Source organism: Labrus mixtus, chromosome 6 (genome assembly GCF_963584025.1).
Source record: "Labrus mixtus chromosome 6, fLabMix1.1, whole genome shotgun sequence".
In the NCBI taxonomy this organism is placed as follows: Eukaryota; Metazoa; Chordata; class Actinopteri; order Labriformes; family Labridae; genus Labrus; species Labrus mixtus.
Window position 1 is genome coordinate 22,675,976 of NC_083617.1, and position 12,148 is coordinate 22,688,123.

A 12,148-nucleotide genomic window follows, 5' to 3' on the forward strand; every position below is an offset into this window, starting at 1 on the left:
GCTGAATATTTGAAAATTGTAATTTTATTTTACAATGTCATCATAGTTTACATTTAAAACAGCTGTATGCGTTGTGTATATTTAAAGGCACTTTAGGGATTTTCAAAGCATTATAAATATATTAAATTGTCATTTATTACAAGGTTTAGCTACACAAATTCTATTTATGATTATCATTTTAGAAAAAATTATAGACATGTATCAAAAAGGTGAAAGGAGTCAGCTCGAACCCAAAATGAAAGCAAATTAAACATGCGTTGAATTTTATTTGAGTGATTCAAAACAGTTAAATCAACATACTCGTGTGTGTTTGAGTGAGCACCTGTATGGTCGCTTCCTGGAGTTTTGTCCTTGTGATGTTTCTCTCTGTTGCGTGGCGCGCGTTTTGACTCTGGCCTATGGCTCTACCAAACCGAAACAGCTCGACTGTTTCTGGATAGTTTCAACGCATTAGGCTACTGAATGTCCCCCCTCAAGAAAGGAATCCTGGTAAAGTAAGAGATTCTGTTTGGAACATCGGGCTGATTGAAATTTCACACGGCTGTCTCGATGACCACTGGCAAAGTCTAGTCATCCACGTCAATCTCCTCATCTTCGTCCTCCGAGCAGCACTTGCTACTCAGCCGGTCCCCGTACCACTCCGACGAGGGTGAAGGAGGCGACCGGTGCGGTATGCAGGAGGCAAGGCTCACGGTGGTGTGGTTGTCGGCCTTTGAGGGGACAGTGTCATGTTCAGTGTGGCCTGGCACTGAAACCATACCCCCGCCTATAACCCCGGCCGCGCACTTTTCCAGCTCTGCAAGCTTGGATAGCTTATCTAAGGCCACAGAGCCTGCGGCCTTCGCGGACTCAACGTCCGCTTTCATCTCCTCCAGGTCACGTTTGAGCTTTGCTCGCCGGTTCTGAAACCAGGTGATGACCTGTGCGTTGGTCAGGCCGAGCTGCTGGGCGATCTGGTCCCGGTCTGCTGGGCTCAGGTACTTCTGATACAGAAAGCGCTTCTCCAGCTCGTAGATCTGGTGGTTAGTGAACGCTGTGCGTGACTTCCGCCGTTTCTTAGGGTTGTTCCTCTGACCAAACATCGTCAGGCCGTCTCGGCCTAAGAGAGAGAGATACATGGGTTTCATGAGGGGGAAAATTAAGATAAAACAAATTGTGGTTCAAGCCTCAATCATGCACCTGCGTGGCATCATGAGCCATAGATGCATAACAACTGATGTAGCCTGCCTAGATTTTCCCCTGCCTATCAATAATAATATAAATGTATAATCTGTATTTTTTAATGAAAAAATAATGGTTTTATTTATTCAATACGCAACTGAACCCGTGGCATCTACATAAATCATGGTGTAACTAATTAGTCACGTAACATTCCCAAAAATACCTTTGTTTCTTTTGTATAAAAACAATGCACCAATTAAATTGCTAAATTTCTTTTTATATCGTTTTTTTTTTACTTTTTTAAAAATCATTTTTATTTATTTTGTTAATTTTTAATGCAACGTATTTTTAATGCCACAGTGTAATAAGAACAATTTATTGTCAGTGTTCACGGAAGTTTCAAGCTCAGAAATCCTCACATCACAATCAAATCTCATCACACGTAAAAGACAGAACGTAAAACAGCACACGTTAGCTACATTAAAAATCTCAATGCGAAATCAAAGTGCAGGAGTGGGTACATAAACAATGTTAATAAAGCTGCACGTGCTAAGTGTTTTTAACTTAAGTAGTATTAGGCTTATGTTTAAAAAGATATCGACCTATAACTGCACTTTTTTTTTACCACAACATGATTATTTCATGTTTATTTCATCTATTATTCGATAATTGATTGGAACAAATAGACTACAATTCATATATAAATTACAGCACCATAAGAGCTCCATATTATTTTGTAGTCTTTAAGAAATATAGGGCTGCAATATACAGTATTGGCATGCTCAAATCACTCAACACACAGAAGAAAATCATTTGTACCCTCTGCAGCCTGCAGAACGCTGACCTCCAGACCCTTAAAGGTTTTGCTGGCGAGCTCCTCCAGCGCGCACAGCGGGGATGTTTGGCTGAGCAGCGCGCGGCCGGACAGGCTGTGGCCCACCGAGGGCAGCTTCTCTCTGGGTGAGACATGGGAGTAGCTCCTTCTTACTGACGGCTTGTTGAGGATGTCCTCGATACTGAAAGGCGTCAGTGGCTTGTTGGAGTTGGCCGGCGGCGGCAGCTGATCTAGCGGACTGCGTCTCCGCTCCTCGAGCCCCGCGGGGCATTTCGACTCGTCCTTAGAGGTCATGGCGGCGGAGCGCGTCTCACCTGACTAAAGTGAGTTAGACAGGAGCGATTATTGCAGGAAAGTTTTACAGACTTAACTAAAGTTCTAAAAGGAGATGAAACAGAAAAGAACAGATAATCCACAGCTCGTATCACACGTGTCCCTCACGCCGCATGTTTGCCGCTCAGATGCATGCTGCTGGGACACTTTTGACTCCCACCAGTTTCACCACGTCTCCGGTCCACTTATCCAGCGTGACGCACAAAGAGGCATGAGCCGAACCCATCCGGTGGACGGTGATGCACCAAAAGCAGCAGCGATTGACCACCAGTTACCAGTTATTCCTGACAGGAAGGTAATCAATTTCTCTCTCTCTCTCTCTCTCTCTCTCTCTCTCTCTCCCCCTCTCTTTCTCTCTCTCACTCTCTCTCTCTCTCTCTAGCTATCTATCAGAGTTTGTGATGCAGCCAGAAAGCAGGATGGTAATTAGAAGGCGAGGTAGTGGGGAGGAGTCCAATTAGAAAGCAGAACAATCATGTTTAACACTTTCATTGCAAAATTAGGAGATTTAAAAAAATAAAATAAACATATGTTACCCCCCTGCGAGATATTGTCCTCGTTTGCACGGCGTAATTGGCACCGCGCGGCTCATCACTGGATCGTGCGAGGGCATCATGCCATCTTGGATTAACCCGCTCTGCGTCAATTTTCTGAACAATTACATTCAAGAACAAAAAATGATTAACTCACATCAAGTCACTTGTTGAAATAACATCAGAGCATATCGGAGCGCGCGGGAAAGAGACATACATCAACGTGATAGCACCTGAGAGAGACAGGCAGATTGACAGAGGAGGACATCATCACCCACAAACCAAGTCGTAGCATATCAGCAAAGAGCCTAGCTCAATTAAGCTGAAGCACAGAAGACTGGAGAAAAATCTCCAGCGCTTTGAGAGGATACATATAATGTGACATTCATTTTTAAATATCTGACATATCTCCCTTTATAGGCTCAAAACGGACTTTTATAAAATAAACCAAAATCTGATGCATTTAAAAACTAACTGTTCCATGATAAACAATGATATGATCAAAATGATAAACTGGTGGTGAGGTACTTTTCATGTTTGGTATAGGCTACTTTAATAATCCTATTATATAGTTCCTCCATTCAGTGGATTGATATTTTTCAAATATTTTTCAAATGTGTTTAATTGTTCACACACATTATAATCACATATCAATGTAAATGTTGGTAGAATATAAAGTTATAAAGTTAAATTATATCTCTTCAGACGTATCATTTCTGAGTCTTATTTACACTTAAAATATTACTGACTGCTTAATTCATCAGTGTCTTTTGAGCTTTGTCTGTACAAATAAGCTTAAACTGAGTGTTTTGTGCTTGACCAATTCTCATGAGGCAACAAACCCTAAAGACAGTGACTCTGCATTTGAAACTAGTTTTTGATTTTCTACACTTACAGGACTCTTGGCTTGAAATGCGTTTCTGTGTAAATCCAGATTCTTGACTTTTATCAAAATAAGAAATAAGCATTCTTCCCAGAATTATACTTCTGGTACAGTCGGGACTTCAGGCCTTCATTTAGTGTAATGGTGGGGAGATCTTCAGTAAGAAAACAGATGCAGAGACCTGGAAGCGGTCACCATAGCAGTTTCTTTACACTGAATCACAAAAAGTAGGACAAACTTATGCTACATTATTGGTTCTCCTGCTACTTTTAAAGCAGTGGTACTCATAGCATACGACGAATTGTCCATCATTACTACAGTACTGACAATCTTGGGACTGCATTGAAAAAAAAAATCGGCAAAATAATGCATTGGTGTCTGGCTTCAGCTTGATTTTCACTTAACATCAAAACCATGTTGAACTAGACAAATAAATAATGACAATCGTGCAGAACTGGAGCCAGAATTATATTTTTCACACGATCTCAGGTATTAGCTTCTAAGTCAATAAAAATGATTATTCTGCTGCAAAGTTCTGAAAAAGATTTTTGCAAATATGAAAAGGTTAGATCTTCCAAATCAATCACATACCGACCATTTCCTTCCAGGTTCTATCTATCTATTTATATCGTAAATTGTAGCACATGGGGAAAAATTGATAGTCACAAAATCGTGTCAGCATAAAAACAATGTGCAATATAAAAGCATAGATGTCTAGAAAGATAGTTTGCCAACAGCTAAACATTTAGTAGCAGGCCATAAAAAAGATGGATGACTGATTAGTAGAGTTTAGGGAGGCCATCTGCAGTCACAGCCTTTTGGAGCTCTGACAAAGTCCTCAGACAGTTTTATTTTATAATCTACTCCTGCTTTGGTCATGCTGTGACATTTGATTATACGCCTTGTCTTGGATCTTTTCGGAACGGGCCTCCTGCCTGCACTCTCGTCCGTTTCATTATCCTTCAGTGAGCTCAACGGCCACTCTGATGGATGGGATATATTCATTTGATACTCGCTCTCAAATGGAGAAACATTCACTTTTCCACGTAGGTTTTAATTTCATCTTTTGGAAGTGTTCTCTGGAAAGTGTTGACCTGGGGCCCCAGAGCTGCTCTGTTGTAAATATGGACCCCTGTAGCTGTACAGGCCCCCACCGACACTGCAAGCAAGCTGCACAGATCTATAAAAGGAACTGACACATTTTCTACCTTTAACATTTAACTTTAATAATCAGAAGCACAGAAGAAACAACTTCTAAATGATGTTCACATTGGAATATATTTAGATTTGTATTATTATTTATATTTTGTGTGTTGGTCTTGGATTTGAGTCTGAAGCAGAGGTTTGAGAAGGTTATGTGCAGATTTATATCGAACCGGAAAACAGAAAGCTTACAATGAAAACGTTTTTTTTCTCTTTGGGAAACTTTTAAAAGCAACATAAAAAGCCAATAGGCTCATATTTTAATTGTGTTGTATTGTTACTGTCTTCACACATAATTGATATCTGGTACTGAAGCTTTGATTTATTTTGAAATGCAAGCTATAAGTCACTGATGAAGTTTAAAGATCATCTTTTCTGGTGTTTGGCTGTTTAGCTCTGCTAAATGTAAGTTCTCTTATATAAGTGTAAGAATAAGTCATTGTTAGTGAATTCCAAAGTGCAATCCATTGATTAATCATAAAGTTATGCTTTTTCTTAAAAACACTTTGAATATTTTTACGAGTAAATATTTTTGACTGATTAATATTCCCCCTCCTTCAAAATCATTTTTTCATAGACTAGTATTTGCAATTCAGTGGAGCCTGTCTGTGGTATGACATGGAGATAGGGAGGTATGACAGGACATTGTTGAAGTCTTAACTTGAGGTAGCCTTCTAACAAGCTGCTGTCCGTCTCTAACCTGAAGAAGGGCTTCTCATACATAAACTACAAATCACACTGTCACTCTGACCACCAGGGAAACAAAGGATAAGAGACAAGAAGTGGAAGAGAAGGAAAGCTACTGAGCATGTAACAGCAGCAGACATGGATGCTGATAAGATGGTTAAACCAAAATCTAAATCTGAGAGAAAAAAATCCTTTCTGTCTAAAGGACAGGCTAATATAGAACATTAAGCAGTCTGGATAACTTCCAACAGCCTCCTGTGCAGCCTACCAGTTGTAGATACAAGCTTAAAAACTGTTATATTTTAAGACATATAAATAGATACAAGCTTTGTGTTACTACATGCCTCCTGTAAGAAAATATGTATCCACATTCACAGAACAGAAGTGTGGGCATGTCTTGTGAGGAAGAACGTTACCTGTGATGGATGTCTTGTTGTGTAGAGGCTGCTGCTGGGAGCAGAGAACGGGACAGCAGCGACAAGGAGAACTCAGAGAGGAGCTGTATGTGATCGATGACACTACTTTCACCAAGCTGAGGACAGTGTAAAGCAGAAGAACACACTAACAGACAGGAAATGCAAACAGAAGCCACTAACAGATTTGAAAGAAACAAAAATCATGCTTTATTGTTTTGAACAACCCAAGAAAGTCTATTGCCATCCGAACCTTTAAAAATAGCAGATTTAAAATCCAGCTGTTAGAGCCTGCTCCATTAGAGTTCCCTGTCTGGGCTCAGAGGGCAGGATCAGGTCCTGTGATCAGACTCACTTTACCAGACTGCTGTCTTCACTGACTGCGGACCATGACTAAAGTGATTTATTCATCCCTGATGACTGATGACAATAGTCTGATGTGTTCATTAATAGTGAGCAGTGCGACCAAGCCTTTTTTTCCTCCCTCCTGCCAGCTGCAGACTGGAACAAATCGCCATTTTAAGGAGAAAAAACTTGTTTCTCCAATTTCAGCGTTCATTTCTTTTTCTCTTCCTGACTACAACCAGAGTGTGAGGAGTCATTTATGTGCCGTGACACACTGGGCCACATACAATCATTAAAATAGCTAATGCAGGAGTCAGAGAGACTTGTTTTAATTTTATTAAAAGAAACAAAAAGATAACAATGACATTTTCCAATTCATTAAGCTGACGCCTTTGTCCAAAGGAACGAACATCTGAGAATAAGTATAACAACAGCAAGGATCTGGAAAGGAGGAACAAACATCAGTAAGCGTTAACGAACAGCTCTAAAAGGTCGCATGTTGTACGATCTTCTTTTTTAGCAAGCCTACAAACTCCTCTATTTCAGCCCTGCTCAGAGCAGGCTTTTTCGTCTTTAGCTTTAAATGGAAGTAAGCTGTGTTCGACCACGCCCCTCTGGACGGGGATGTGACTCAGGCTTTCTCACTCCATGCCCTATTATTTACAGTGAGAAGGCAGACTCAGAGGGCAGAACAATCATCTAGATGTGGGTGTGTCACCCACCTGGGGGAGGGGTTACTGTCCTTTGTGATGTCACAAAGGGAAAATCTTCAATCAGCCTGTTTGAGTACACATTTTCTGAAAAGTGGAGCAGACAAAAGACGTAGAGGATGGACTCATAATTGGGGGGTTTGTAGACAGGCTAAGGGTTCATGGTACGTGTTCAAAAGTGTATTTTGCATAATATCTGACCTTTAAGTCTGATTGGACACAAGTGCTGACAGACAAAGGGAATGCACAGGAGTGATTTTATATACATATTATCATCAACAGCGTCTTCTCATGAGAACTCTAATCAACATCAGCGCCATCCTAAATTATTATTATCATTTTAATCAATATCATACTTTTAAAAACATGTTAATAGCTGAACAGACAAAGGAGCAGTAGGTGTGGTAGCAAACGAAAAGTTATCATCTGTCTTTAAATGTCAGTGAAACCTTTAAATATTTTTTAAAAATCTATTAAAGTTGGATTAAAGGTTTTCTAAAGTATTCAAATTTTTGATAATTATATTTATTACATTTATTAATTGATTGCAAGAACGAAGGTGATGTCACTTCTTGTCCTCTCTTGGTCATTTTTGGTTTAAGTTGGTCAATGCTACATCACGCTGGTACACCTAATTGTTATGTTGGTGGATTAAAAGTTGTCCAAGTAAACCAGAATGTTACTTAACAGAATTTCACTTGCCTCGACCATATGGTCTTTACGAACACAAGCAAGACTTCTTCCCACAAATCTCTATTACTCAGCCCACATGGTCACATCTTAACATAACAAATGTTAAGTTTCAAATACTCTGGTGTTATCCTTTCATGGAGTTAATGGCGACCAAAAGAATGCTGTTTTTTTTCTCTAAAAAGTATTTGGCAGTCATTAATAACAACAAATATTGTTATTGCTGCTTGAGCAGCGTGCCATTTTTCAGCGAGAAGTGTGCTAAAGAAAAATCAATGTTTAATTAAAGGAAAGGTGTTTAGCAGCATCAGACAAAGTCAGAGCTTTTTTCAATGTAGACAGTCTCAGCTGAATGCTGCTGTTTGACTGGAAGCTTAAAACACTAATTAGCTGCTCCCATCACCTCTGCACAGGATAATATACAATCAGGAACAAAAATACAACCGATCATATAGAAAGAGTGCACGTATGTTTGTGTGTGTGTGTGTTGTTGTTGTATTTGTTTGTAGAATAACAGTAGGCTATGTGTCTGTGACTTTGAGAACCACATAGAACAGGACTGCAGCACAGGTTTGGAGCATTTCAGTATTTCACTTTACTAAATCAAGAGCATTAGTGAGTGGGTGTGGCACGGTGTCAGTTCTCTAAGAGTGCATTAGTGCAGGCTGACTGACTGTCAATGAGAGGTTTGATCTAGGAGGACACAGTCTGCCCTGCAAATGTGACATCATTTAGAAGTGTCCATGAATAAAGACAGATTTGAGAGTTAGGATCATTTGTTTTGTTTTTTTCTTATGGGCTGAAATCTATTCATTAATGATGAATGTTTTTTGAAAAGCTGAATCAAGTTTTATAATAGCCTAAATAACAAAAGACCCCAAAAACTTAATATGCATATCTATGAAGTTATGAAAAAAATATATAAACATAAGAATATAAAGATAATAAACCCTATGCACAGCACCTTTGTTTGTGCTTTAAAGAAAATATGTTAGTTAAAGTAATAAACCAATTACAACAGTGAGAGGCTACTCAATGAATCACTAATGGTAGATGACAACATCTTGGAATCGTCAGTTTCGTGCTATAGGTACTTTCAGTATTTTTGCTAGCATTCATTCTCCTGATTATACAGGCATACTTTAACTAGAGATCCATGTTCAATGCAAGACTTTAACACCTAATTACATAGTTTTACAGTGATCGATACTTATACATTATTCAATTATCTATATACATCCTTGACCACTGAACAAAATTAGCCCCGTTTCTATACCTTGGTCCTGAACGCCAAGAACAGAGCTTTGAAATGCCATCCCACTCCTGCATTGATCGAATGCTGGTTTCTCCAGATCAATGGGAATAAAAGTTTTCCTGAGGCGGAAGGGAAATTCAGGGGTCACGACCTTCTATGCTCACACTGATTGGATTAAAAGGTTGCTTCTCACTCTCACCATGCCTTTAAGGTATACACTCACATACACTCAACACAAACACACACACATGAACACAGTATAATACTAATATACATGTTTAAACAAAAGAAGGTGAGACAGAAGTGCTATAGAAATCAAGAATTTAATCAAGAGGGTGAAGCACATTGTAGTGTATTACACACAGTGTCGGGCTCGTTACTGAAAAAAAATATATATATATTAGGCCTACTCGTTACTCTTTTTAAAGTAATATTACTTTAGCTTACTTATTACTACCTGCCAACAGTCATTTGTTACACTCCTCGTTATATTACTTTCATATCAAGTCCCAAGTTTCCTTAGTTCTTTTTCGCTTGTAACTGTCCAGGATTAAAATCCAGTCTTGGTTGTTTTGTAGGGCTAAAGCTATCCTCTGCGGCCGCAGAGGGCTCGTTGGTTGGGTTTATTTTCACGAGCTTCACGTTGTTGTGCTGTCGTCAAGTGTTAAAGGAGGTTTGAGGTCGTGTTTTTTGCAGTAGAAAGAGTCCTAGTACCGGGACACAATTTACATCTGACAACGATGATCTCTTGTCATCTTTCCTCTCCACATAACTAAAGTAATGGGAATATTTCCAGCCGCTGAATGTAAACATGAGCGCTTCCATCTTCCAAGCTAGCCAGGGTTGCCGGGTACGTGTGACAACAACTGACAAAACAAGCCTAATGGCCAAAAAAGTAACTGCCCGCGGCAGCACCTAAAAAGAAGCCCAATTCCGCGGGAAAATCGCATACCTGGCAAAACACGATGCTCGCTACCTTCCTGATTGGCTGACTTGCGCAACGAAATTAATCTGGGGATTGTTGCATTTTAAATCAAATGTGGGGTTAAAACAACAACAGTAAGGTTGTTATGACTTGTTTTTTGCGTCGGTAACTGTAATATTACGACTGGAATTTCATTAGTAATTCGTTACACTACTCGTTACTAGTAAAAGTAAAATTACTGTAACACGTTACTAGTAGGCGTTACTGCCCAACACTGCACACAGATTAGGCTGTGTTTTGTGATGGACACAGCCACACAGTAAAAGGTTGTAGGCCGCACAACGCACCACAACCCTAGCATGTTTTTATTTGCAGCCATTTAAAAGAATAACACAGACTATTTGTTTTGTTTAACATTTGTTTATTCGAACTTTTGATTTAAGTACACACATTGGATTTATTTTGTCATGGTTTGTTTACAAAGTAAAGTTATATTCATTAATTTCTCTTTTCTTTTGAGTTACCTGGCTGAAGTGCTCTCCTTCCTGGTTTGAACAAAGTATGAGGCTGAGGGTGGAGCTTGGCTTTGTGGAAGAGGACCATACTAAGTGCTCGGACATCATGGGGGGATCTGGGTTCTTTGCTGTTAACTTCTAGTTATTTTGTGTGTAGTCCTCCCCTGTGTGTTGGTTTGGGTTTGGTCAGCTGGCTTAAATATCCCCCTCAGTTTTTTTATCTGTAAATTGAGTTTGTATCCTGTTCAAGTAGCACAATTTTTCAGTAGAGTTATGTTATTTTGACCTCTTTTAACAAATCCTCTACTTGTAGGCTATATATTTTGATTGAGTTACTTTTTTTTGCTTTTGTTAAAAATCCTTTTTGAATAAAGAAACCTGATTTTTTAACTTTTAACCTTTGTTCTCTTGCCTTGACTGCTTGGTCCACGACATGTGCGTATACAAAAAATCGGAATAAACTCAAATATATTGATATGTAAAAAACAAATAGAAATGTATTATTTCTATGCTTTTATACCTAACACACAGTAATAATGATGTCTTGTATTTTATGACTGTGCCTGAACCATGAAATGTTGGAGGGATGTGTTCATCAGTTTTGATTATTTTATATGATAATGAAGCATCATAGCTTTAAACACACGTTGTTACATTTTAAATCTAGTAACACAGGTTGATCATGGATGATGGGTCTGGGTCTTTAGGACTTGTGCACAACAATTCTGGATTATCTGCACTGAGTCCCAGTTTGTCTACTCCATTATCTAGTACCATTAGTAAGATTAAAGGGTTAAAAGTCAGATTTAGTCAGAACAGCAACAGCCGCTAAGGGATAGGGCGGTAGAGCCAGCAAAATCCAACAAGTGCTGAATCGTACATCATGCACAGAAATTGTAAATGTTTGTAAATGTATGTTTCATTAGACGAGTAGGAACAGCAAGAGGAAACTTAACAAAGACTAACACGAGACTCATTTAATTTTCTATAACCTTAAGTGTCTGCTTCAAACTGACACAAGAATCTCTTCTGCTGTTGACTGAACCAAACTGAGGGATCTTTCTCTATTGGATGTCCTCCAGGCTATTCCACATTTGAATTCACATGGCTCACAAAACATTAACTGGGTGTGTTTTTGTTTGAGCCTGTACATACTATGCCAGAGAAAATAACTCTTTCCACACATAGGACTGAGAGACACATATCTGAAATATCTTAGTCTTACAGTAGATAACACTAGTCAGTAGTGTATTGATAAGATGACACACAAACACCAACTATTGCACACTGGCCTGTTTTGCATTTTTATATGATTTTATGCCAGCTGCCAAATGTTTACATGTGTTTTAAAATAAACAATCAAAACAATCACACAAAATGAATTCCACTCTCTTGCGCTAAGGTGCGTTGAGGCTATGCATAACATGTATGCGTGGGAATATATGTCCATGTGTGTTCTACGTGAAAACACAAACACACGCTCAAATAAATATCCCTGGCCCTCAGATTGCTCCAAGATTTATTCCCCTGCCAAGGCAGCAGAAAATTGACTTGTTTCATGGAGGCAGGGTATTGACACACTACTAAGGGAGAGGGGAGGGGGGGCAAGTCAGAACGAGCATGAGCGCCTTAGATGGATCAAGACTGGAACAGAGAGGGG

The 12,148-nt window shown here is 39.2% G+C and overlaps 1 protein-coding gene across 1 annotated transcript; it reads right to left on the bottom strand.

Moving 5' to 3' along the window:
* Positions 1–2: 2 nt before the first annotated feature.
* On the bottom strand, positions 3–3,066 carry lbx1a (ladybird homeobox 1a). The gene is made up of 2 exons (XM_061040986.1): positions 1,981–3,066; positions 3–1,099 (listed from the first exon to the last, which is right to left on the bottom strand). Exons 1-2 carry the CDS (start codon positions 2,288–2,290, stop codon positions 567–569), a joined length of 843 nt encoding a protein of 280 aa, XP_060896969.1. The 5' UTR covers positions 2,291–3,066; the 3' UTR covers positions 3–566.
* Between the last annotated feature and the right edge of the window lie 9,082 nt (positions 3,067–12,148).